This window comes from Chiloscyllium plagiosum, unplaced genomic scaffold (assembly GCF_037043375.1).
Source record: "Chiloscyllium plagiosum isolate Xiang-an unplaced genomic scaffold, Cpla_swu_hap1 HiC_scaffold_52, whole genome shotgun sequence".
In the NCBI taxonomy this organism is placed as follows: Eukaryota; Metazoa; Chordata; class Chondrichthyes; order Orectolobiformes; family Hemiscylliidae; genus Chiloscyllium; species Chiloscyllium plagiosum.
This window is the reverse complement of record NW_028270190.1, coordinates 8,076,881-8,104,775: the sequence shown is the minus strand read 5'-3', so window position 1 is coordinate 8,104,775 and position 27,895 is coordinate 8,076,881. Positions and strand designations below refer to the sequence as shown.

Here is a 27,895-nt window from a genome sequence, read left to right as displayed (position 1 = left end):
TCATTCTTCTATATTCCATTAAATATAATCACAGTCTACTCGTTCTCCGCTCATAAGCGAAGCGCCTCAACTCCGGAATCAAACGAGTGAACCTTATCTGCACCCTCTCCAGTACCAGTACATACCTTCTCAACTAAAGAGACTGCACACAGTGCACCAGGTGTGGCCGCATTAGAACCCTGTAATTTTGCCGCAGACGCTCCTGCTTTTAAGTTCATCCCTTTAGCAATACTCTCGGAATTGAACGCTCATATAAAGTGCACAACTTCATTGCTTTCGAAACTAGGTAAGGCGAGGAATCACTGCCACGACAGAGCTCTTAATCATGGCCCGGGACAGAAAGAGAGGAAAACATGTAGGATTGGAAGATTCAGAACAATTAAACAGTTGAATTAACATCAGTTAAACGATTTTGATTAATGTGACACATTGGGGTATTATACCATGGACAGACCTTCAGAAGAATGGGAATCTTAAAATGGAAGTGTTACCACATCAGAAAACAGGTTACTGAGTATAAGGGCGATGAGTGAATGTGTCTCCGTGTGAATGAGGGAACAAGCAGTAGATTAGTATTGCAGATATTGAAGCTAAAAGCTGAGTATCCATGTGATGCTGAAGACCGCAGCAGTACTGACTGAATTGCATTCAAACTCGATCTGTAAAGTTTTGCTCGGAATAGTTCCCTCAGTATACCATTCCCATCAAGCTGATCCATGGCTCATGACGAGTGTGGGTGAACATGCCAGTGTCAGAACTATGTGCACCTAAAACTGATGATAACCCATTAAAGCTACCGCAACTGGCTGCTTACATTCCAAACAGCAGAACTGAAGTCTGATACAGAGGGCGAAACGATGCGAAGACCAGCAGATCAGATCCAAGCTCTGACTCCCAGCCGCATCCTGTCACAAATAGTGATGGACGATTAAAAAAACTCATTGGAGGAGAGGGCTTCGCAAATATTCCCAACCTAAATAATGGAACAGCCCTGTCCATCTGTGTAAAGGTCAAGTAGTATCTGAACCATCCTCAGCCAGAAGTGTTGAGTGGATGATTCAACTCACTCTCCACATGATTTTCATAAAATCAGAGAGTTCAGTCTTCAGCCAATTCGATTCCCTGGACGTGACACCAAGAAACAGCTGAACACTGTAGATATGGCAAAGGCATTGGGCCCTGGCACTATTCCTGCAATAGGACTGAAGACCTGTGCTGAACAACAAGCAGTGTCAACGGAGAAGTTGTTTCATTCCATGCCCAAGTCTGACATTTACCTGGCAGTATGGAAAATTATACAGTATCTCCAATCTCCTGAGAGGAGAACGCAACATGACCAATTACCACCCCCTCAGTCCCATCACGGCAGTCAAAGTAGTTGACGTTCTTTTTGATAAAGCTGTCAAGCAGCACAGAAATAAACTGCAGCTTTCCGATAGGTTGCCATATGGATATAGTGCAGCTGTGGAATTGTCACTGGATTACTAATCCAAATCATGCCAAATACAGTTAACAAAATATTGGATCTAAAATCTGGTGTCAGCAGCAGTGACCCTGAATCCAATGCCGATTCTAAAATCCAAATTGCTTTCCCAGTCTACTTTCAGGAATCAAATCTCCCATGTTTTATTGTTCTGGCCCAAAAGTGATTCCAGACACATAGACCTGAGATAAACTCTTCCATGATCTGTGAAACAGCCAAGCAAGGCACTCAATTGTATCAAAATGCTCCGAGGTCTTAAAGGATAAAATCGGGCAGATCGCCTGGCAGCAGCCTTGGGATCGGAAAAGGGAACGGGAAACACCGTCCTGTCGACCCTTCAGAGACCTCTTTCCTAACATCCGAGAGCTTGTGACAACATTTACAAAGCTTTCCCGCATTCTGCACGGAAGCACGGGGAAAGGATTAGGACATTCAAGACAGTGAGCCTTCCTCATTCTAATTCATGGCCAAACACATTTTTCTCACAAGGTGTACATATAATTAATGTGCTTAATTATCCGAAAAATATAAAAATATGAACTGGAGTGATCCTTTCTATTCATCGAGTGTTCAGCACAATTCATGTTATTATGGCTGAACCTCCATGACCTCACTACGCACCTGCGCTCTCCCCATCAATTTAGTGTCTTGAAATCCTTATTTATATTTCGTGCGTTGGCTTCCACAGGCTTGCGTGGGAGAAAATTTCCCACGTTCACCAGTCTCGGAGTTGCAGAAATGTATTCTCATCTTAATGCAAAGGGGGGTTGTCTGCACCTCATACTATGGGTCCTTTCTTTAGACGTCGCAACCAGGGGAATTTTCATCCCTGCTTCCAATTTGTCTCACCCTGTCAGAGTCGTATATATTTCATTGATATCTCCACTCACTTTCTTAAACCAAATGGAATATAGGTCCGGTCTAACCAAACTTTGCTCCCACAACAATCTTGTCATCCCAGATATTATCCTTGGTCATCCTTGACTGCACTTCCTCAATGTCAGATTTGTCCTTTTTTAAGTAAGGAGACAAAAACTGCAAACAGTACCACACAACCTTCGCGATGAGGTCTCACTAAGGCCCTGTAGAGCTGCAGTAAGACATTCTTAATCCTGTACTCCAATGGCCTTGAAATGAATGTCAACACGTCATTTATCTCCTAACTGATATCTGCTCCTGCAATATTGCTTTCAGTGTCTGGTGTATAAGAAGGAAATTCTTTAAATGTTACAGGTACCCACTTGGTGGGTTCACGGACACTGGTCAGCGTGCCAATTCCATTCCCAGTATTGACTTCTGGCTTCAGAACTCAACTGGCCTGCATGGCCCTCGGAGGTCTGTGCAGAAGAAAACAAAGGACAAGGAGCAAAGAAAGCGCACCACGTCACATGTACCCGTATTGCTCTTTATCTGATGCATATTTGCCCATTCACTTCACTTGTCTCAATCACCTTGGAACTTGTTCACATAATCCTCAACCACTTACAATCCGACTTCATTTAGAACCATCAACAAACTGTGGTAACTTGCATTTATTCCCTCAAACAAATGTTTGAGATATATTGGGATTAGCTGGGGTTCAAGCACCAATCCCTGTGATACCACTTGAGAAGTCAACTTCAAAAAAAATTATTCAATTCCTACTCGGTGTTTCCTGTCAGCTGTCGCATTCTAAAACAATGTCCATATATAAAGCCCGACACCATAAGATATAAGATAGCGGACTAGGCTTGGGACTTCATTAAAATTCATCCTGAAAATCCAAATGCATTGCATCTGTTGCTTCTCCACAATTTATCTTCAGTTGGTTTCTCAAACATAATTCAAAATTCATAAATCCACGTTAACTAGGTGTTTGGCCATTACTTTAATCCCAATAATTTCTCTAAAGCTGTTTACTTATTAATTTCATTATATTCATTTTTTTTCGCCAGGTTTACGATTCTTCATCTTGCTGGGAAATTTTGGTTGCTTGGTTCAGTTCTGTGGAGGGCAGATCTGAAACAGTTAGACAATAGACAATAGACAATAGGTGCAGGTGTCGGCCATTCTGCCCTTCGAACCAGCACCACCATTCATTATTATCATGGCTGATCATCCTCAAGCAGTATCCTGTTCCTGCCTTGTCCACATAACCGTTGATTTCACTATCCTTAAGAGCTCTATCCAACTCTTTCTTGAAAGTATTCAGTGACCTGGCCTTCACGGCCTTCTGGACAGAGCATTCCACACACCCCCACTCTCTGGTTTAAGAGGTTTCTCCTCAATTATGTTCTAAATGTCCTACCCCTTATTTTTAAACTGTGTCCTGTGGTTCGGGACTCACTCATCAGCAGAAACATGTTTCCTGCCTCCCGTTGGTCCAATCCTTTAATAATCTTATACGTCTCAATCACATCCCCTCTCAGCCTTCTAAACTATATTTTTCTGATAATTACACAAGCCCAGTCGCTCCAATCTTTCAAAGTAAGATAGTCCCGCCATTCCGGGAATTGACCTCGTGAACCTACACTACACTCCCTCAATACCCAGAATGTCTTTCCTCAAATTTGGAGACCAAAACTGCACACAATATTCCAGGTGCGGTCTCGCCAGGGCCCTGTACAGCTGCAGAAGAAACTCTTTGCTTCTATACTCAATTCCTCGTGTTATGAAGGCCAGCATGCTATTAGTTTTCTTCACTGCCTGCTGTACCGGCATGCTTGCTTTCATTGACTGATGGACAAGAACATCTAGATCTCGTTGAACTGCCCCTTTACCTAACGTTACTCCATTTAGGAAGTAATTTGCCTTCCTGTTCTTGCCACCAACGTGGATAACCAACATTTATTGGCATTAACCTGCATCTGCGATGCATCTGTCCACTCACCTAGCCTGTCCAGGTCTCCCTGTAATCTCCTAACATCCTCTTCACATTTCACTCTTCCACCCAGCTTCGCATCATCAGCAAATTTGCTAATATTACTTATAATGCCATCATCTATATCATTAATGTACATTGTAAAAAGCTGCGTCCCAGCACTGATCCCTGCTGTACCCCACTGGTCACCGCCTGCCATTCCGAAAGGTAGCTGTTTATCAGTACTCTTTGTTTCCAGTCAGCCAACTAATTCTCAATCCAAGTCAGTATTTTGCCCACAATACCATGCGCCCTAATTTTGCTCACTAACCTCCTTTGTGGGATTTTCTCAAAGACTTTCTGAAAGTCCAGGTGCACTCCATCCACTGGATCTCCCTTGTCCATTTTCATAGTTACATCCTCAACAAATTCCAGAAGATTAGTCAAGCATGATTTCCCCTTCATAAATCCATGATGACTCTGACATATCATGTTACTGCTATCCAGATGTGTCGTAATTTGATCCTTTTTAATTGACTCCAGCATATTTCCCAACACTAAGGTCAGACTAACTGATTTATAATTCCCTTCTTTCTCTCTCCCTCCTTTGTTAAAAAGTGGGACAACATTAGCCACCTTCCAATCCGCAGGAACTGATCCTGGATCTATAGAACATTGGAAAATGATCACCAATGCATCCATGATTTCTACAGCCACCTCCTTCAGTATCCTGGGATGTAGGCCATCATGTCCCGGGGACATATCAGCCTTCAGAGTAATAGTCTCTCCAACACTATTTCCTGGCAAATATAAATTCCCTTCAGTTCAGGTCCTTCAGCAACTATTACTATGGAAGAGCCACAGTTGTTCCATAGTTCTACTATTTCTCTGTTCCCACTATTCATTCTCTTTATTTTAGGCTATAAGGAATTTGCATTTGTCTTCCGTCATATTTCCCGTTGGTATTCTTTAAGAAACTATTGCCTTACTCTTACAACCCTTGCTCATAACCCTTCAGAGACCCATCGATTCCTGCCAGAAGCTGCACACTATTTGCTCTTCCACACGCATAGAATCACAGAAATATAGACTCTGTACCTTCAGAAATACAGCACGATCTACATTAGTCCCGCTTTCCAACACGAGGTCCACAGCCGGGAATGTTATTATGGTCATTCAAGTACATTTAATGGCTCTAAAGTTATCGCTGACAATGGCCCTCTCAGGAGACACACTCCTGACCCCAACACCCTTGGATCAAAAGCAATCCTCAAATGCTCTCTAAACTTCAAACTCTTCACATCAAAAATGTTTTGTCTTTTTCTTGGCCCTTTGACTGAAAGGAACAGCTGTTTTCTATTGCCCCATCCATCCCCCTCATAATCTTATCCTTCTGAATCACGTCCCCATCAGCCTTCTAAACTCCAAAACAAACAACCGAGCTTATCCAGCCTCTCTCCCTGGCTGATATGCTCCATCCCAGGGAACAGTCTGTGAATCTCCTCTGCAACCCCTCCAGTGCAATTATATCCTTCCTGTAATCTGACATGCAGAACCCCTCACGGTAAGTCCTGTACAGCTCTTACAATCCCCGTCTTGATGAAAAAGACTATGCTCACTGATCCCTATGTATTCTGAGACAACCTATTAAACTGTCCAGTCACGTTCAGACATCAGTGGAGAAGCACTCTCCGAGCTTTCTAGAGTGCTGACATTTATCCGTACACCCCTGCCTGGTTCCTTCTTCCAAAGTGTATCGCCTCATATTTAAAGGTTTCGCATTCCACTTGCCATTGATCTGCCTATCCGGCCATTCCACCTAGCTTATCTTCCTGTAACACAAAACCTTCCTCCTCACTGTCAAGCATTCGGCCAATCTTTATGTCAAACGCAAACAGACTTGTCACACTCCCTCGCAAACCTCTCTACAATCATACCCACGTCATTTATGGAGACCACAACTAATAAGAGAAAAATCACTGATTTCTGTGGTACTCCATCAGAAACTGGTCACCAGTCACACAAAGAGCCTTCCACCGTCACCCTCTGTCTCTTGCCACGAAGGCAATTTTGGGTGCAACTTGCCATATTGGGGCAGCACAGTGGTTAGCACTGTTGCCTCACAGCGCCAGAGACCCAGGTTCAATTCCGTCCTCAGGCAACTGTCTGTGTGGAGTATGAACATTTTCCCCGTGTCCACGTCGGCTTATGTTGGGTGCTCCGGTTTGCTCCCACAGTCCAAAATGTGCAGTTTAGGTGAATTGGCCATGCTAAATTGCTTGTAGTGCTAGGTGAATTGGTAAAAGTAAGGGAATAGGTCTGGGTGGGTTGCTCTTCGGAGGGTCGGCATGGACTTGTTGGGCCGAAGGGCCTGCTTCCACACTGTAGGTAATCTAATCTAAGTAAGTTGACCTTGATACCATGAGATGTTACTGTCTTTATCATTTTCCTTGTGGGATTTTGTCAAAGGACTTGTTGAGAAACCATATAATCAACCTCCTTGATAAGATTTCAGTAAAATTCCTGAAGCATCACTTCCGGCAGATGAATTCAGACTGATGAGCCCTGATCAAATATTACCTCACATAATGGAGATCAATTTTCTCCCTCCCAATTTTCCACAATAGCTTCTGCAACACTGATCTGATAGTTACTGACTTATCATTCCCTGGACTATCTCGGCCACTCTTCCTGTAAAGTGTGTTCTCCAGTACTCTGGCACCTCACCTGCGATCAGATTCAATTTGAGCATTTGCGTCAAGGCCTCTCCTCCCTTGTCTCCGTTAGCAGCCTGGGATATAACTCATCCAGACCACTTGTGCAAAGTTATGCCAGCCAAAGCCTCTAATCCCTGCTCACTCCTTGCATCAATCTGTTGAAGAGCTTCCCAATCCATCTTCTTGAATTCTACGTTTGCATCCTTATCTTTCCAGATACCACAGATGTGAGGTTTTCGTGTAACCATCTGCTATTCCCAAAAGCTCTTTTACTGTAAGTTTTTGAATTTGCTCCTCTGATCGCACAACACCAATTTCAAAACAGCCTGATCTTTGGCTCGGTACTCAACAGACTGTTAAAGGAAACCATTTCATGTACACTCATGAATTCCACTTTTACAGCATTAACTTTCACTTGGATTCACACAGTTTAAATGTGAATTTATCCACGATTACCGCAGTTCCGGCAAACTTGCATTTCTAATTTCCGTTTTGGTAACATTTGTATCACACTTTTGACTTTGATATAAAACTCTCATCATGTTTGCTTCTCCTCGCTGTTTCTAACCTCCACCTTACCAGACTCGATGGAATCAGTATGACGTGGGCTCTGGAGAGATTAAGTGTAGATTCAGACCAGATATTTCGGGAAGCAGATTTCAACGTTGATATCGTCACATCTTACCCGCTCTTCTTTTGCGTCATTGCAACATTTCCGCCAGATCTCCCTTATGCTAGTGGAGTAGATAAGGACAATAACTTTTCAACGATGCAGCGTATTCCTCCAGACAGCTGAGACTACTCTAACCTGGATGATAAAGTAATGCTTGTAAAGCAGGTTAGTAAATTATTGCTGCTGCTGTATAGTGATATCACATCTGGAGAAATATGTACGGATGTGGTCAACCGATTTCGACAATGAAGATGCTAATCATAGAATCCCTATAGTGTGGGAGCAGGCCATTTGATCCATCAACTCCGCTCTGATGCTCAGAATACCGTCCCATCTAAATGCGTTCCCTTACTCAATCTCTGTAACTCTGCATTTTCCATGACTAATTTCACCTATACTGCTTATCCCCGGATATTATGGGTAACTTAGCATGACCAATGTATCAGTCCTGCACATCTTGAGAGTGTGGTAGGAAACTGTCGTACCCACTGCTGGAACCCATTCAAGCCAAGGGGAGAAAAAGCTAACTGCCCACAGACAGTCACCTGAGGTTAAAATTAAACCCAGCCCTCTGCTTTTGTGAGGGAGCAGTGTTAACCACTGAGCTACCCAGTGTGGGCAACGCATATCGCCTGAACAATGAAGCTGCAGGAGAGCCTGATTACTGCACTGTCACATTTCACGTGTGAGGTCAATATTAACAACTCTGCACGACAGATAAACGGTGCGGCTGCTGAAGTTAGTGTGCTTTCCTTCATCAAAAACACATTAAATTGTGATTAATTTAAATAATTCTCACCCACACCAAGGATCAATGTAACACATTATCAGCACCAATGCCAGCGGTGGGATTTGAACCCACAGCTACATTCAGGCAGAAATCGAAATTCTGCCCCTTCGCCTGGTCAGCTCTGCATCCGTGAGCAAAATTTGAATCCAGCTCCTGTGGACATTACTGTATCACTCGCTGCATAGGGAAGTGATAACACCAGTGTGCCATCACCTTAACTGAACACAATATTCTCTAATGGGACACAAACCCAAGCAACAGTAATGGGAGCATTGTTTCCTTTAAACACATCAATTACATTCTTTCAATAGCTGTCTCCATCCACAGCACCCGGTTGAATCAACAACCTGAAGGAACAGCAACATGGCATTTGAGACTAGTTCAAACATGCAATGGCTAATGCGAGTTATCAGCATTGGTAGAGTTTCAACCCTGGATCTACCTGTTTACTGAATCAGCATTTTAACTAACTGAGTCACAGTGTCACGTTAACTTAGGAGGGAGGGATGAGCAGGTGAATCCAATACTTATTAACGTTTGCAAGAATGACAGATGATTTTGTTTTAAGGCTTAGTAACAGAAGACAATTGCACAGCAAATTCAGGAGTCCGTTCCACTTCTCACCGTGGGTGGCACGGTGGCACAGTGGTTAGCACTGCTGCCTCACAGCGCCAGAGACCTGGGTTCAATTCCCGCCTCAGGCGACCGACTGTGTGGAGTTTGCACGATCTCCCCGTGTCTGCGTGGGTTTCCTCTGGGTGCTCCAGTTTCCTCCCACAGTCCAAAGATGTGCAGGGGTCAGGTGAATTGGCCATGCTAAATTGCCCCTAGTGTTAGGTAAGGGGTAAATGTATGGGTGGGTTGCGCTTTAGCGGGTTGGTGTGGACTTGTTTGGCCGAAGGGCCTGTTTCCACACTGTAAGTAATCTAATCTCAAACCTGGAAACAGGTACTGCAAAACTAGATTCATTAACTCTGTTACAGCAGATGAGGAGGAGGCTGTTTAGTTCCTGGACCCTGATGTATACTTTCAGGAAAAGACCAATTAGGCCCTCCACAATACAACACAGCGCCCATAATAGACCATGCAACACCATTCTCCTGTTACACAACAATGAGACCATTCAGCATTCTCAATACTGCAGCATAAACACTGCAAGAGACCAGTAAGTGTCTGGAAATTATCCCACGAGGATGAGGCCATTGAACCCATTGAGTCTGTTGGACAGGAATGGGAGTAGAACAAGAAACCGTTTCAGATGTTTTCTTTGAGCAGGACGAGGTAATTCAGGCACGTTTCTGTGCCTGAATACAAACCACTCCCTCGTTCCCATTTCAGGCGGAGACTATTGAGTATCTAGAGCCTGTTATGGAGCCCATCTAAATGTTGCAAAGCAGCAGGAAGATTCCGTAAGTTCCCAAATCTCTGGACAGCAACAGGAGCATGCCAAACCAAAGCTTGAGCGACATTGTCAGGAACAGGAGCAGGGCATTCAGCCCATAGAACCGATAATGTAGGAACAGCAGGAGGACATTTAGCCCATCGAGTTTGTAAACCAGGAACAGTATGAATGCATTCAACCACTTATGCGTCTTACACAGCCTTGTGGCTGTTTTGCAGGAATTGAAAAGGAACGTAGAGGTTCCAGAAAGAGAAGAAATTAGAATAAGCAGCTTCACCAGGAAATGAAATTCAGTGAGTAAATCATTGGGATTGAAAGCATTTTTTTTAGGAAGTGTTAGTAAGGAATTGATAACAGGGGATTTTGGAAGTGACATCACAATCCATCACAGTCAATATGGCTATATGAAGAATAAACCGTTGTTGAAATATTTGCCTGAGTTCTTTAAAAGTGTAACAAGCAATGTGCATAATGGGTTTTCTACTAATGTCGTATATCTGGAATTCCAGAATGTGTTGCATAAATTGCCGACCAAATGACTGATTTGCAAGATATTAGCATATCGGGTTAGAAAAAAACATGCTTGGAGACCGAAATGACTAACCAATAAAAGCCATGACATGCGGGGTTGTATTGGGTTGGACGAGATCAAATATCACACGTCACAAGCGTATAATCCAACGGGTTTATTTGAAAACGTTAGCTTTAGGACGGCTGCTCCTTCATGAGATGTTAGTGAGAGAAGGAAGAACTTGACACAGAATCTATATGGGAAAAAGTTATAAGCGAAAGAATTGAACAGACCTGATGTGACATTAATCTTTAATCATTTCGGGCACAGGTCTGAATTGATAAATAATCAAATCTCAGAATGTCATTTAAATCACTGCTCCAAGATAACTTCAGGTGTTACGAATTTAAAGCATGTGACATCTAAAGTCATACAATGTAATTTAGATCTTGTTTGGAGTCTGTTTCTGACTTAACTTGGAGCCAGACCAGTTTTATTACCAAAGTAGGTGTTCAGAAATTGGTAAATTGACTGACTGTCAACAAATAGTCCGCTTTTCGAAAAGAAGTAGAATGGATCCACAAGTACAAATCTGCAAATGCAAATTAACATATAGATTTACATATACATGCGTGTGTGAGAGGGGGAGCGTATGTGTGTGCTGGGGAGAGAAAGGAAGAGTGTGAGTGTGAATGTGTGTGTGCCAGAGGTTGAGTGTATGTGGCTGAGATGGAGCGAGAGAGAGTGCGGGTGCGAATCTGTGTGTGCGTGTTTGATAGAAAGAGGGAGTGTGTGGGGGGACGGAGACAAGAGTATGAGTGTGAATGTGTGTGTGCACGTGTCTTGTGTCAGTGTGTGCCTGTGTGTGTAAGAGAAGGACAAGCGCGCGTGTGTGGAGGGGAAAGAGAGAGAGAGTGTGTGTATGAGTACAGGAAGAGACACAGACAGGTATGGGAGATCTCTTTCCCCACACACACTCATTCCGTGATTTCAGAGCTTCTCATCTCCGCCCTATTCGTTGTTCATGTTACTAGCCTTGGTGTTGTCACTACAATCCTCATGCTCCATCCATAATTGGGTCATCAAACCTTCGGCTCTCCCTAATATCTGAGGCAGCTCACAGCACAACCTCCAGCAAACCAGCCCCAGCAGCACCACTAACGTTTCAACGATATGAGTCTTCAAAAACTCCTCAGTTACACGTTTGATACCTGGTCCTTTGCACAATACTCGAGGGGCTTCCTTATGTTACTGACCACAAGATCAGCTGAGAGGGACAAACACAGAAGTTCAGTGGACAGGCACAGACCAAGTTTCAAAGGCGTGTCTCAAAGCATGGGACATTGCCGAATGTGACACCAATAATTTCATTGTCAACAGAGAGACCCGTGTGTTGTACTGCCAGAAGCAAAAAAAAAGTGAATGAACAACTCACTGATCTAGTTAGTAGTCGTTTATGGAATGGGTATCTGGATTCAGACTCTCAGCAGGAATACTAACAGCAGCAAGGAGAATAGAGTAGATGAGGAGAACAGTATTATATCAAACACGGCGTACATAATTAGCAACTGAACAGAAAGACTTACCAGGCACACCAACGATAGCTAGGATTGGATAATAAAAATAATCAATAATATAAAGTGCATATTTGATCCGTTTTGATAATGACCATCGATCATAATAAGTCGAAAGAAGCCAAATATCCCAATGTAAACCCCTGTCCATTATTGGAACATTCCAGTCTGCTGTTCTCAGATTTGGATGCATTGCTGGAACATTCGAGCCGAATGTTCTCAGATTCTCTCCTCTCTTTCCCTTCTCGCGAAGGGAGCAGCTGATCCCTGTTCGCACTGTCGGTGATGCTACCGTGTATACTATGGGATAATACGTTGAAGGAAGTCCATTTATCATTTAAAAAAATGAGAAAACTCCATTGGGATAATTAGAATCCATGGAGACTAACATCAATCATAGCCATTGAACAAACAGATTCACTTAACCCCTTCCTTACATCACTTTTGAGATCACACTAAAAGTGAGAAATTTCTGGGTTTGGATGGAATGGATGAGGTCACTGAGGGATGAAGTTTAAACCTTTCACTCTTTTTAATCTTTCTTTCTTGAATGTGGGACCCGAGACAGAAAACTGCAGGATTTTATCTCTCCCATTCTGTTTATAAAAGTAGACAGGGATAAAATAACATGCTAACTGAAAATGGTAGGTACTAGGGGAATATCAAGAATTTACAAACCAAGGTAATAATGTTGAATTGCACACTGACTTTGCTTAATTTTGCTCCTTTTGTTAAGTGTCCTGTTATCAAAGCCTTTCATAAACTTTAGACATCATTCAGAGTACTGGGACTGCTGCCCATGAAGGTGGAAATAAATTCAGTCCACATGTGCTGGTTGCAGACGGACAGGAGGAGGGAGTTTAGCCTTTCAAAACTGTTACAGAGAGACAGGAGGAGGCTATTTAGCCTCTCTAGACTGTAACACAAGGGCAGGAGGAGGTCGTTCAGCGCCTCGAAGCTGTTACACAGTAACAGGAGAAGGACATTCAGTTTCTCAAGTCTATTACAGAGGAACACGAGGAGGCCAGTCAGCCGCTCGAGTCTGTTACGTAGGAACAAGATTAGGCCATTCAGTCTCTTAAGCCTGTTACAGTGCCATAGGAAGAGATAATTCAGCCTCTCGAGTCTGTTACAGAAGGATAGGAGGATGTCATTCAACCATCAAGTCTGTTAAAGAGAGACAGGTTGAGGCCACTTAGCCTTTTCGAGTCTGTAACAGATGTTATGATAACTCAGAGCCACTTGTTTGTTCTTCTCAAGGGGAATAGTGAGATTCTCCATGGGGCTCCCTTTACACTGATGGCTTCGATAAGGACAATGAACTTACTACAATTTTGTCCATTTCTCTCGTTGGCTGAGACTGCTCAAACCCAAGTGGCAATTTGAGAGAGGGCAGGCATGGTCTGTTGTCATGGCCTCCACAGCTGGTCCTGCGGGAAAGGCAAATCCTGCCTGTGACTCTACCCACCCAGGAGGAGCTCCATTCCCGAGCACTCAACGCGGGTTTGGAAGAGCTGTTATTTCCCTCTGCCTGTCACGTACAGTCTCAATATCAGGGGGTGCAGGGTAGTTCTGCATGGTTTGAGCTTTCCCAATTCATGATGTGCTTTCAAAGATGGCACTGCTTCTCATCGTGAGTTGCTCTGGAATGGTGTGCAGTGAGAAATGGGGGAAACCCAACGTGATTCTCACAGTGTGGGCTCAAACACCAGTTAATGTGGGGAGCTGATGAGATCCACTCAGTGTCATGGTGCAAATCACTCGCCAAACTCACCTCAACTGGCACTTTGTGCACAAAACAATATATGTATGTCAATACTTAAGAACATAAGAAACCGGAGCAGGAGTAGGCCAATTGTTCGTCTGCTCCACCATTCAATCGGATCACCTTTTCTTGGAATCAGCTCCACTTACCCGCCCGGTACCATTGACCTTTCATTCCTGAAGTGTTCATGAATCTCAATGCTTTTGCCTTTAAAACTTTCAACGAGGTAGCCTCGACTGTTCAGGTGGGCATTGAATTCCACAAAATGACAATCCTTTGGGTTGGTCAGTCCTAAATCTGCTCCTCCATATTTTCAGATAGTGGCCCCGAATTCGAATTTCATCCACCAGCAGAAACATCCTCCCTGCTTCGATCCTATTTGTGTTTTTGTGTGTTTTTTATGCGATACCTCTCGTTCTTCTAAATTTCAACGAATATATCTCAGCATGCTCAATCTTTACACATAAGGCAACGCTCTCAACTCCGGAATCCATCTCGTCAACTTCCTCCACAGTCTAATTTGAATCCAATGCCAGTGCATCCTTTCTCGAGTAAAAACACCAGAACTGTACACAGTACTCCAGTTGCGGTCCCACCAGAACACTCTACGACTGTAACGTAGTCTCCCTGATTTTAAACTATATCACTCTTGCAATGAAGGATATTGTTCCATTTCCCGTCTTACCTGTTACATCTGCAAACCAACTTTTGTGATTCATGCATCAGGACACACAAGCCCCAATGCACAACAGCATGCTGCAATATTTCACCCTTTAAATATTATTCCTGGCAAAATGGATGACCTCACATTTGCAAACATTATTCGCCATCCGACAGACCCTTGTCAACTCTGAAAACCAACAGTGCCCTCCACATGCTTTGCTGGGCTACTCACTTTCGTATCCTCTGTGAACTGTGACACACTACACTTGGTTCCCAACTCTAAACCATCTATGTCATACATTGATCACTTAATGTCAGTTCCTCTTTTACAATCATACAGTTGCCATCCCTAATTTGGCGATCTCTCCCACCTCCGTTTCAGCTTGGTATAACACTCGCAGCTGTAAATGTTCTATAAATTTAGTTCCAAATATCAGTCACCCTGTCACCTTACCTCTCTAATGCCATTAAATCACATCCATTTCCCTCAGCGTATGCAGTGAATTCCTGTATCTGATTTGAAAATACAACACACATTCAGATAGAGTGCTTCTAATTACACCCATTCTTCCCTGCTCCATTGTCAACTTTATTCCCTATATTGACGCGGTCAGGAAACAGTTTGACATCGTCATACTCACAGAGTCAGGCCTCCTGGGTAATTTTTCATGAAGTCCCCTGACCATCCTTGGGCATAGTCTAGATTAGAGTCGTGCTGGAAAAGCACTGCAGGTCAGGCAGCATCCGAGGAGCAGGAAAATCGACGTTTCGGGCAAACGGTGTTCATCAGGAATAATCAGGCAAATTGTGATAAATTGCAGCTGAATGGAAAATAAAGTTTTAAAGTGAATCACAAAATGGACACGCTACAACTAGAAAGTAAAATATCCAATTGCATGAGTTTGAGAGCAAAGCTGATCAAGGTAAGCAGGGTAAACAGACTGAAACGTGTGTCTGTAAATGAGCAGTGTAGAATATTTCCAGGAATTGAATAAAATATTCAGCAGAAGGGCATTCTAGTGAAACAGACGAAACCTCAGCAAGAAGTTCCCACCTGTTCCTCACTCAGGACAAAATGGTTAATATTAGCTTTGTGAGGATTAGAAGATCACCAAACATATTAATGATTCTGAAGCGGGTATATTTTAGGACTAAGCGTGAAAGGGATTAAGAAGGGTCTCCTAGCAAGAAGAGAGCATGGGAAGGGGAGGCATTGCCTTGGTTTCATGAGATAATAGGAACAGGAAAAGTTGAACGTGGAGGACGTGGGGAAAACCTTACAGAGCGTGGCCAGCGCCTGAATGGTGTTACTAAGCCAATACGAATTGCTGAAGCTGGAAGTGTTCACGGAGGTCGGGGGGGTTGGGGGGGGGGCGGGGTGGGGGGGCGAAATATGTTCTTTTAATTATTCTTTCATTTCTGGGATGTCATTGTCACTGATTTTACCAGCATCCTTTTCTCCCACTGCTAATTGATCGGAGGCAGCTCAAAATCAGCCACATTGCTCTCGGTCTGGAGTCACATGTGAGCCAGACTAGAATAGAATATTAGATGTCATTCCCTAAAGTGGGTAAGTGAATCAGATGAGGTCTTCTAACTGTTAAAAATGCTTTCATGGTGGCCCCACCGATGTCTTGCACAGCCGTAACATGACGTTCCATCTCCTACACTCAATGCTCAGACCAATGAATCAAGTGTTGCAAACGCCTGCTTCACTAGCCTTTGTATCTGTGACACCACTTTGAAAGAACTGTGTATCTGCACCCCTATGTTTCTGTTTGACAACACTACTCAGGGCCTTAACGTTAAATGCACACGTCCCACCCTGTTTTGTCTTATCAAAATTCAAAATCTCGTATTTATCTAATTAAACTCCATTTGCTATTCGTCAGCTCACTATCTCAGCAGTACTGTTAATCCTGTTTTGTCATAGATATCCTTCTTCACTGCCAACTATAACATCAGTTTCAGTGTCACCCACAAAGTTACTTACCAGGAAATCAATATTCTCATCCAAATCATTTATCCAAATGACAAAGAATAGTCTACGCAGTACATGGCTGGTCAATTGCCTACAGTCAGAAAATACAAAATGTCTCCCACTACACCCTTCTCCTCACTTCAAGCCAATTTTGTATTCGGTTTACTAGCTCCTCCTGGATCCCATATCCTTTTACATTGATCTGAACTTATTACCCAATCTACCATAGGGAACGTAAAGCACAGAACATAGAACAGGAAAACACAAGGTCCTTTGGCCTTCGACGTTGTGCTGAAATGTTATCCTATCCTAAGATCAAACTAACCTACATGCCCTTTATTTTCCTATCAACCATGTGCCGATCAAAGAGGCCATTAAGTGTCCTTACCGTATCTTTCTCTGCGACCCCCAATGGCAGTGCATTCCATGCACCCACCATTCTCTGCATAAGGAACCAACGACTAAAATCTACTGTGAGCCTTCCTCCAATCCCGACAAAATAATGCCTGCTTATGGTAGTCACTTGTGCCATGGGAGAAATGTCTCTGACTGGTCATTCCTTCTGCACCACTCATCTCGCCTTCCAATGCTACTCTGTTCCTCCAGATATATCTTTGTGCAGCCCACAATCCAATCGCCCTCTAATGTCATCATTTGCTTTTCCGTCAAATTTGGCATTTCTTTCATAAATTTCTTCAACACATCTTCACCTGAGTCTCTCGTTTGAAAACTCTTTCAAACCAGTTCACCTCTATCAGGTTGCCTCTTATCCTTCTTCACTCCAATGAGAGAAAGCCTTAGCTCGCACAACCTTTCTTCATAAGAAATGTCCCTTAGTCTGGGCAGCATTCTTGAAAATCTCTGCACTCTCTCTAAAGGTTCCACATATTTACTGTAATGAGGGAAGCAGAACTGAACACAATATTCCAAGTGTGGTCCAACCAGAGCTTTACAGAACTGCAGCATAACTATGCAGCTCTTAAACGCAAACAACCCTGTCAACTTGGGTGGCAACACTGGGGAGTATGCAGACATGGACCCCAAGGCCCCTCCATTCGTTCACACTGCCAGGAAACCTACCTTTAATCCTGAATTCTGCAAACTTCCAAACTGAATCACATCACACTTTTCCAGTTTGTACTCCATCTGCCACTTCTCAACCAAGGTCGGCATCGTGTCAATATCCCATTGGAAACTACAACATCCCGCCACACTATCCACCACTCCAACAAATTTCATGTCATCAGGAATCCTCTTAACCCGCTCTTTCACATCCACATCCATGTGTTTTCCTAGAAAAGATCCCTGCAGAATACCACTGATCACTAAGGTCCAGGTTGAATGCTTCCCATCTACCACCACCCTCCAACTTTTATGGTCAATCAATTCTGTATGCAGATATCCAAAATTCCCTGTAATCCATGCCTCCGTACTTTGTGAATGCAACTACCCTGGCGAACTGAAATATTTTTGAAGCTTGAAACTGTTCAACAAATATTTTCAAGAATGTTGCCAGAGTTGTAGGATTTCAATTGTCGGGAGAGGCTGAACAGACTTGGAATATTTTCCCTGGAGCATCAGAAGCTGAGTGGTGACATGATAAAGGTTGAAATAACCATGAGGGGCATGAATAGGACAAACAGGCAATGTATATTTCCCGGGGGAGCTTGACCAGAACTGGAGGACATATGTTTCGGGTGAGATTGGAAAGATATAACAGGTAACTTAGGGGCAACATTTTCATGTCGAGCGTGGTGCGTGTATGGATTGAGCTGACAGAGTAACTAGTTTGGCAGGAGGAAGGTGGCTGGTACAATTACAGCATTTAAAAGGCATCTGGATGGGTTTCTGAATAGGAAGGGTGTAGAGGGATATGGTCAAGTACTGGAAAATAGGATTAGATTAGGTTGAAATATTTTATGTGCATGGACGAGTTATTTCGAAGGGTCTGCCTCCGTGCTGTACATCTCTGTGACTCTGTGACTCTGTATCTCATCAATGTGCTTTGTCACAGCCTGAAGAAATTCTTTAAAATATGTGAGGCTTCAACTGCCCCACACAAAGCCATGCTGACTATCCTTAATCAAACTATGGTTTTCCAAATGGTCATAAATCCTGTTTCTCAGAGTCTTCTCCAATAATCTGCACACCACAAAAAAAAGGACAAAAACAAAGACAATTTACAGCTCAGGAAGAGGCCCTTCGGCACTCCATGCCTGAGTCAATCCAAACCAATTGTCTAAACCTGTCAGCCAATTTCTAAGCATTTGTATCCCTCTGCTCCCCACCTACTCACGCATCTGTCCAGACTCAGCTTAAATGCATCTACCGTGCCTGTCTCTACCACCTCTGCTGGCAATGCATTCCAAACGCCCAACATCCTCTGTATGAAGTACTTGCCGTGTGTATCCACCTTAAACTTGCCAACTCTCACCTTGAAAGCATGACTTCTGGTTATTGAATCCTTCACCCTGGGAAAAGGTTTGTTTCTATCCACCCTGTCTATATCCTTCATGATATTGTAAACCTCAAACATGTCCCTCCATCTCCTTTTTTCGACTGAAAGTAAGCCTAACCTACTCAACCTCTCTTCATAGCTAGCACCTTCCATTCCAGGCAACATCCTCGTAAACCTTCTCTGTACCCTCTCTAAAGCGTCCACATTCTTTTGGTAATGTGGCAACCAGATCTGTACACAATATTCTAAATGCGGCCGAACCAATGTCTTGTACAATTTTAACATGACATACCAGCTCTTATACTCAATACCCAGTCCAATAAAGGCAAGCATTCCAAATGCTTTCTTGAACACTCTATCCACCTGTGCAGTAACCTTCAGGGTACAATGGACCTGCACTCCCAAATCTGTCTGCCCCTCTCCTTTTCCTAACAATCTTCCATTCGTTGTATAATTTGCTCTAGAATTAGACTTGCCTAAATGCATCACTTCACATTTATCTGGATTGAAAGCCATCTGCCACTTTTCCGCCCAAACCTCCGGTCTATCTATATCCTCCTGTATTCTCTGACATCCCCTAATGCTCTCTGCTACTCCACCAATCTTTGTGCCATCTGCAAATTTGATCATACAAACAGTACCCCCTTCTAGATCATTTATGTATATTACAAACAACAGTGGAGCCTGTGGAACACCTTTCTCCATTTCGAGAAACTCCCATCAACTACTACTCACTGTCTCCTGTTACTCAACCAGTTCTTTATCCACCTTGCTAGAACACCCTGCACACCACGTGACCTCACTTTCTCCATTAGTCTACAATGGGGAACCTGATCAAACGCCTTACTAAAGTCCATGTATATGACATCAACAGCCCTTCCTTCATCTAACAACTTGGTCACTTCCTCAAAGAACTCTATTAAGTTGGCAAGGCACGATCTCCCCTGCACAACACCATGTTGCATATCACTGATAAACTCATTCTTTTCTCAATATAAATAGATCTTATCTCTCAGTACCCTCTCCAGTAACTTCCCAAACGCTGACGTCAGGATCACTGGTCTGTAGTTATCTGAAATATCCCTACTAACCTTCTTGTACAGGTGGACAACATAAAATACCCTCCAGTCCTCATGCACGTCGTCTGTATTTGCGGATGCCACAAAGGTATTGGTCAGGGCCCCAGGTATTTCCTCTCTCACCTCCTTCAGCAACTTGGGATATATCCCATCGGTCCTGGGGATGTTTCCACCTTAATAACCTCTAACACACCCAACACATCTTTCCTACTTATGCCAACGTGATCCAGACTAATCGAACTTCTATCTCTCATCTCAAGGTTCATTATGTTCCTCTCCTCAGTGAACACTGATGCAAAGTAATCGTTCAGAATCTCACACATTCTCTCAGGTTCAGCACAAAGCCTTCCTTCTTTCTCATTTAGTGGACCAATCCTTTCTCCTGTTACCCACTTGCTTCTTATATAAGAATAAAATGCTTTGGGATTTTCCTTAATTCTGCTTGCTATAGCTATTTCAAGACCGCTTTTTTCCCGCTTGATTCCTTGTTTAAGACTTGTCCTACTCTTTCGATATGCCTTCACTGCCCGTAAGACTAACTGGTCTCTAATTCACACAATTAGAATTCGTCCCTGTCTTGAACCAGGCAATAACATTTGCCACCCTGCAATTATCTAGCATGACTCCAATAGACAGTGAGGACACAAAGATCACCGTCAAACGTACAGCAAAATCTTCCCTCTGTTGCTGTGTTAATCTTGGGTATATCTTTTTCTGGCCCACGGGATTTATCTATCCTTAATGTTTTTCAAAATGTTCATCACATCCGCCTTCTCAACATAAACATGTTCTTATATATCAACCTATTTCACGCATCCTTCACAAACGACAAGATCGTTCTCAACAGTGAATACTGAGGCAATGTATTATCTAAGGACCTTCCCTACCTCCTGCTACTCCAGATACATATTTCCCTTCACGATCTCGGATGACGCTACCCTCACTCTGGCAATCCTCTTGTTCCTCACGTAAGAGTAGCATGCAGTTGGAGGCGTGGGTTTCATGTGCGTGAAATGGGGAAGATGCACTGGAAGGCATTTTTGAGTTTTTCGAAATAGAAGGCCATCCAGGATGTTCTGGGCTGGAATTTCTCCTCTTGGGAGAAAACATAGCGGAGGAATTGGGACATCGGGATCGCGGCTTTACAAAGACGGATATGGGAGGATGTATAGTTCAGGCAAATGTGGGAGTTCCTGGGTTTGAAATAGATGTCCATGGTGAGTTGATCCCCGGAGAGGGAGATGTCCAGGAAGAAGAGGGAGGTGCCGGAAATGGCCCAATTGAACTTGAGGTCAGACTGGAAGGCACTGTTAAAGTCAATGACCTGTCCAACCTACTCGTGAGAGCACGAGGTGGCGCCGATACAGTCAGCAATGTAATGGAGGAAAACGACGGATGTCATGCCAGTGTAACTGCGAAAAATGGACAGTTCCACGTATTTTCTGGACCAACCTAAATTGAGGAACCTTTACAAATGCCTCAGTAAAGTTCATATCGACAACATCCATTGCCTTACCCTCAATAACGATTTTTGCCACTTCCTTTGGTTTCCCTTGTTCGAGATAGTGTGACTGGAGGCATAAAATCCTAGCAAGACAACATTCATTCACGACAGAGATGAGGAGGAATTTCTTCCCTCACAGGGGAGTGAACCTCTGGGATTCAGTTCCGCAGTGGGCTGTCGAGGCTAGGTCATTAAGTATACTTACAGAAGAGAAGGTCAGATTTTAATTAATCAGGGAAACAATGCGTTCGCGTGAAAGGCAGGAAAGTAGAATTGCGGATTATCAGACCAGCCACGATCCTATTGAAGGGCAGAGCATTCTCGATGGGCAAATGGCCTGATGCCATTCCTATGAATTATGATCTTAACTAAATCTGTTTCGAACTCAAAAAACGATTCTATAGTATTCTGGTTCTCTGCTCACAAAACTCCGCTGATATGAGATGATTAGACATATCTTTTTTCAGAACATTTGATCTCGAACTGTCCCTTCTCTTGATTGCTCCTTGGTATGCTGTTACAGAAAACCATCTCACATACAATCCTGGATTCCATCCATTCCAATACTGATAGTCACTCATTACCCAGTTCGGATGGAGACTATTTTAATACACAGTTACTGTACTGCCCTTGCTGCAAGTACATTCTCAGTTTTTTAAGTTTTACTAAAATGACTCTGAATTTAATTCATTTCATGAATTTCATTTTCCGTGAAATTCCCAGGTTGAATTGGCTGTCTCACTAATTCGCAAACTGCATTGATTCTTCACAACACTGTGTTTGTCGTTTTACCTATGCTGCGAAAATCATGGCAATCTTTCAAAATTCACTTCCCAGGCATGGTCATTCTGCTGCCACATTTCCATCCAGACAGTTCAATCATATTTTATCACTTCAGTTAAAGCGACCTTTCGTCGACATTTTTGCAAATGTAGGGAGTGTTTCAGTGATAGTAGGGGTTAAAGGGGTGATTTACAGAGACAGGGAGGCATCGAGGGGCAGGAGGACGTTACACAGTTGAGGATAGTTGCTGGTGCTGCTGAATGCCAGTTGGAGAAAGGAATTCAGTATTGGAGGAAGTTGCAGCGATAGAGGGGCCTGGATTAGATTCCAGGCTTAGGTATGTGTGTCGGGATGCACATTATTAGATACTACATTGAGCAGGATGTGGTGGCATTCAAAGGAATCAAGGTTGTGGCACATTCAATGCCAATTGCCGCATCTGCAGAATGTGACAGAGATATGGAGGATAGTATGGACTGGGGAATGTGAGAGGAAGTGGTGGAGGCTGGTACAATTGCAACATTTAAGAGGCATTTGTATGGGTATATGATTGGGAAGTGTTTGGAGGAATATGGGCCGGGTGATGGCAGGTGAGACCAGATTGCGTTGGGGTATCTGGTCGACATGGACGGGTTGGACTGAATGGTCTGTTTCCATGCTGAACCTCTCCAGGACTCTATGAGTCCAGGACTGGAGAATGTGACAGGAAGAGGGAGGTTGGATGGACTGGATAATGTTACAGGGATAGGGATGATGGCATGGACTGAAGAACCTAATAGACATAGGGAGGATGGTATGCACTGGAGATTATTTCAGGAACAGGGAGGATGGTATTGACTGGAGAATGCTACGGGATAGGGATGATGGTAGGGACTGGAGAGTATTACAGGTATAAGGAGTGGACGTGAAAATATTAAATGGACAGAGAGGTTAGTATGGACTGGCGAATATTCGAGAATGATCTGGTTTTATGCACTAGAAGATATTTTGGAGTGAGTGAGTGTTGTGCATGCTGGACAGGGATAGGGAAGCTTATCGTGACTGTAGGAGGCTGCAGTCATACAAAGTGTTGTGATGCACTGGAGTACCTTACGACATTAGGATGGGCTACAGTGAGACAAATTGTTTACAGATATAAGGAGAATTTAATTGCCTCAAATTCGTCACACCGATAGGGAGGTGTATAGCATCTGATGGAGTGTGCACGGGGGTGGGAATGGAGGAGTGGAGGGGTGGAGGTGGGGAAGCTGTCAGGGTTTGAAGAGGTTAAAAAAATTGAGCGTGTTTTCGAGACTGGAGGGGATTACACAGACAGGGATGGATTTAGCGACTGAAGAATGTCAAGACATAGGGAGGGTTGCAAAGGTGAGAGAAGGTGGCTGCAAGTTGGATATGGGGGTGAAGGTTATTACACAGTTAGTGATGGCTGTAGGGTCTGGTGGGCATTACACAACCAAGGAGCTTGCAGTCACTGGAGGTATTGACACGTACAGGGAGAATACTCGTGGCAGGCAGAGCTTATAGAGACGGGGAGAATGGTTGTGGTGGCGTGAGATTACAGAAATGAGTAGTGTTGTATCACTTAGATGGTTTACAGACGCAGGTGAGTTTTAGAGGTAAGAAACAAGGACTACAGATGCTGTAAACCAGAGTCGAGATTAGAGTGGTGCTGGAAAAGCACAGCAGGACAGGCAGCATCCGAGGAGCAGGAAAATCGACGTTTCGGGCAAAAGCCCTTCATCAGGAACAGAGGTAGGCTGCCTGCAGAGTAGAGAGATAAATGAGAGGGGGTGGGAAGTAATTAGCATAGAGTACAGTAGGCGAATGGGGGTGGGGATGGAGGTGATAGGTCAGAGAGAAAGATGGAGTGGATAGGTGGAAAGGAAGATAGGCAGGAAGAACACTTCATGAGGGCGGTGCTGAACTGGAAGGCTGGAGCTGGAGTGAGGTGGGGGAAGGGGAAATGAAGAAACTGGGGAAATCCACATTGATAGCATGGGGCTGAAGTGTTCCGCGGTGGAAGATGAGACGTTCTTCCTCCAGGCGCTGGGTCGTGAGGGAGCGGCGGTGCAGGACGCCCAAGATCTCCATGTCCCCAGCAGAGTGGGAGGGAGAGTTGAAATGTTGGACCACAGGGTGGTGGGGTTGATTGGTCTGGGTGTCGCGGAGATATTCCCTAAAGCGCTCTGCTCAGAGGTGTCCAGTCTCCCCAATGTATAGGAGACCGCATCGGGAGCAATGGATACAATAAATGATATTGGTGAATGTGCAGGTGAAACTTTGATGGATGTGGAAGGCTCCTTTGGGGCATTGGATGGAGGTGAGGGAGTAGGTGTGGGCGCAGGTTTTGCAATTTCTGCTGTGGCAGGGGAAGGTGCCAGAATGGGAGGGTTGGTTGTAGGGGGGCGTGAACGTGACCAGGTAGTCACGGAGGGAATGGTCATTGCGGAAGGCGGAAAGGGATGGGGAGGGAAATATATCCCTGATGGTGGAGTCTTTTTGCGATGGTACGGTTTATGCGAATGTTGGTAGGGTGGAAGGTGAGCACCCGGGGGGTTCTCTCCTTGTTACGGTTGGAGGGGTGGGGTTTCAGGACGGAGGGGGGACGTGGATGAGATGCGTTGGAGGGCATCTTTAACCACGTGGGAAGGGGAATTGCGGTCTCTAAAGAAGGAGGCCATCTGATGTGTTCTGTGGTGGAACTGGTCCTCCTGGGAACAGACATAGCGGAGGCGGAGGAATTAGGAATATGGGATGGCATTTTTGCAGGACGTAGGGTGGGAATAGGAATAATCCAGGTAGTTGTAGGAGTCGGTGGGTTTGTAAAACTATGTCAGTGGCAAGTCAGTCGTCATTAATTGAGATGGAGAGGTCCAGGAACGGGAGAGAGGTGTCAGAGATGGTCCAGGTGAATTTAAGTTCGGCGTGGAATGTGCTGGTGAAGTTGATGAATTGCTCAACCTCCTCTCGGGAGCATGAGGTGGCGCCAATGCAGTCATCAATGTAATGGAGGAAGAGGTGGGGAGTGGTGCCGGTATAACTATGGAAATGGACTGTTCGACGTAGCCAATAAACAGACATACATAGCTGGGCCCCATACCGGTGCAGATGGCTACCCGTTTGGTCTGGAGGAAGTGGAAGAATTCGAGGAAAAATTGTTAAGGGTGAGGACAAGTTAAGCCAAACGAATGAGGGTGTCGTTGGAAGGGTGCTGTTGGGGACGTCGGAAGAGGAAGAAACGTAGGACTTGGCGGCCATGGTCATGGCGGATGGAGGTGTAGAGTGATTGGATATCCATGGTGAAGATGAGGCGTTGGGGGCCGCGAAACGGAAGTCTTGGAATACGTGGGGAGCAAGGGTGTTGTCTCGAACGTATGTGGGGTGTTTTACAGACAGGAGCCGCTGTATGAGTATACAGCGTATGAATCTGGAAGACGTTGTGGAATTGGTGATGTTTGAAATCACTGAGACAGTCAGAGAGAGCAAGATAGCTATAACGTCTGGTGGAGCTTCCACAGATTTGGAGGGTTTTAGGGACGTGTTAGTAGGGTTGGCAGGACCGAAGGTTATTAGAGACATGGTGAGGGCTGGAGGAGTCTGCAGACATTGCGAGGGTTGTGGCGTCCAGAGGAAGTTCCACAGATAGGGATGGATGTTGGAGCTGCAGGACCTTCTGGAGACAAAGAGTTCACCAAGACAAGGAGAAATGTAATGACTCGGGGATACAGATATGGCTGTCACAGAATTTAGAAATTGGGAGCACTGTAGAAGCCGGAGAAGTTCATAGCGATTCAGGCGGATTGTCAGAGTGCATGAAGTTTGCAGAAGTAAGGAGTTGTAAAGCATTCCCAGGAAATAATAGTTTGGAGTACTATCCAGGCTGGGATAGCTTTCAGAAGGATAGAGCAACAGGAAGTGATTGCAGAAACACAGAGGGATACTGACTTGAATACTTGGGTCCTTTTCCTGCTGAGAGACATCAGGATGATAACTGAACTCATTAATGTCCTGATTCCCAGGGAACTGATAGGATGGATGCTGAAATGATACCTCCTTCCTCTTATGGGACAGGCACACAAGGAGGCTCATATTGACAAAGAAAATTCCCATATAAGATGGGGAAGGGGTCTTTATTTCAGTGACTCACATCCACTTCAGGTTTGTTTCCACACAGCACCTACGAATTTCACAGGGTAACAAAGAACAAGGTCATTGCGAACTGCAGGAGATAGTAGACGAAGGCGAAGCTGTAAGGTCTGGAACGGGTTAGAGAGAGGGGAGACTTTCAGCGGCAGAAGTGGGTTTCAGTGATGGTGTCCTGCCAGGAATGGAGAACGGAACAGGCTCACTTAATGAGAGGTAAGTAACTATGTGGTACAAGGGCAGACACAACAGAAAGACCCCAAGCTCTCGGTTTGTCATTTCCTCAGTTAGCAGCGCTCACCCAGTCTGGTGCAAGCGCCACATATAAACAATCGGAGGTTTCCCAGATCCTCGTGCTCAAGTCCCAGTGCACAGCCTTCTGAGCCAGTTGGAGACATACCATCTTTTAGGTATTTATAGTGTTACAGCATTGCCACAGCATAACATCTCCGTTACAGTCACATGATGACTAATTGCACAAAACAACGAAACTCATCATTCAGATTCACAGGTTATATAATCCTCTGAACGACAGTCTACAGAAAACGGCAGAATCCACAAAACCTCACTGAATGTGTCAAAGTTAATGAAGAATATTTCATTCTCTCCACTTGGAAACCAGTTCCTGCATTTTACCAATTTGCCACTTTACAATAAGGAGAAAAATTAACAAAATTCCAAATTAAGATTTTGCTGAGGTGAACTCTGGTGTATCATGCAGATCTGGAGATCACATGAGCAGCACCAGGTCAGAGTCAAACACTCAGAGAGAATGGCCAAATAGATTCACATTTGAACTACATCTCCCAACCTGGGAACCTGAAGCTGCACTCATCCATTCCAGTAAAGTTCTCCAGATGCAGCTCAACAAGATCCAAGGTTTGTGCATTTATAATTACAAAATATTTGTTTTGAATCCCTTGGCCCAATCAGAAGACGTCCGTGATTCAGATTGTAATATCCCTCAGGATTCACAGCCCATTATCGATCCAATCCTTCAGATTCTTTAAATACCGCTACCTCTGCTCGAATGCAAGATCCACAGACTTCCAACATTTGAGTGGTCCTCCAGTTTCTGAAGGTCTTCCTACCTCCGTAACATAGCCCAACCTCAACAACTTTTCCTCTGCAATGTTCACCAGAAGGGCACTGGTACAGGTTACAGAGACAGGGAGGGATATCAGCACTGGAGGATTTTGCAAAATTGCGAGGATTGAAGTGGCAACGGAGGCTTCATATTAATAAGGGTTCATGGTGATGGAGGAAGTTCCTTCGCTCGGGACATTGTGGAGGAGGGCGACATTTGCTCAGATAGGGGCGTCAGTGCAGAAGCAGAATATGGAGATGAGTAGATGGATGGAGCGACTGCTGGAACTTGCATTGAGAGGGCGTGTGAATGCGATGGGAGGATGTTGCATCGACAGTGAGTCTTGTAGGAACTGGATCGGGAAAGTCACAGGCATTGGAGAGGGTTCTACAGATCGGGAAGCTTTCAGGGATCTGAGAGGATTACACAGAATGGGAGGATTG

General features: G+C 44.3%; 1 protein-coding gene across 1 annotated transcript in view; it reads right to left on the bottom strand.

Annotated features, from left to right (window-relative positions):
- The window catches only part of LOC148134778 (putative G protein-coupled receptor 139), a 47,114-nt gene extending 26,141 nt beyond the window's left edge, over positions 1-20,973 (bottom strand). The window contains exons 1-2 of the mRNA XM_087985362.1: positions 20,823-20,973; positions 12,002-12,289 (exon numbers count right to left, since the gene is read on the bottom strand). Of these exons, the coding sequence (XP_087841488.1) occupies positions 12,002-12,289; positions 20,823-20,973 (439 nt within the window). The remainder of the gene's footprint in view (positions 1-12,001; positions 12,290-20,822) is intronic.
- Positions 20,974-27,895: the final 6,922 nt, after the last annotated feature.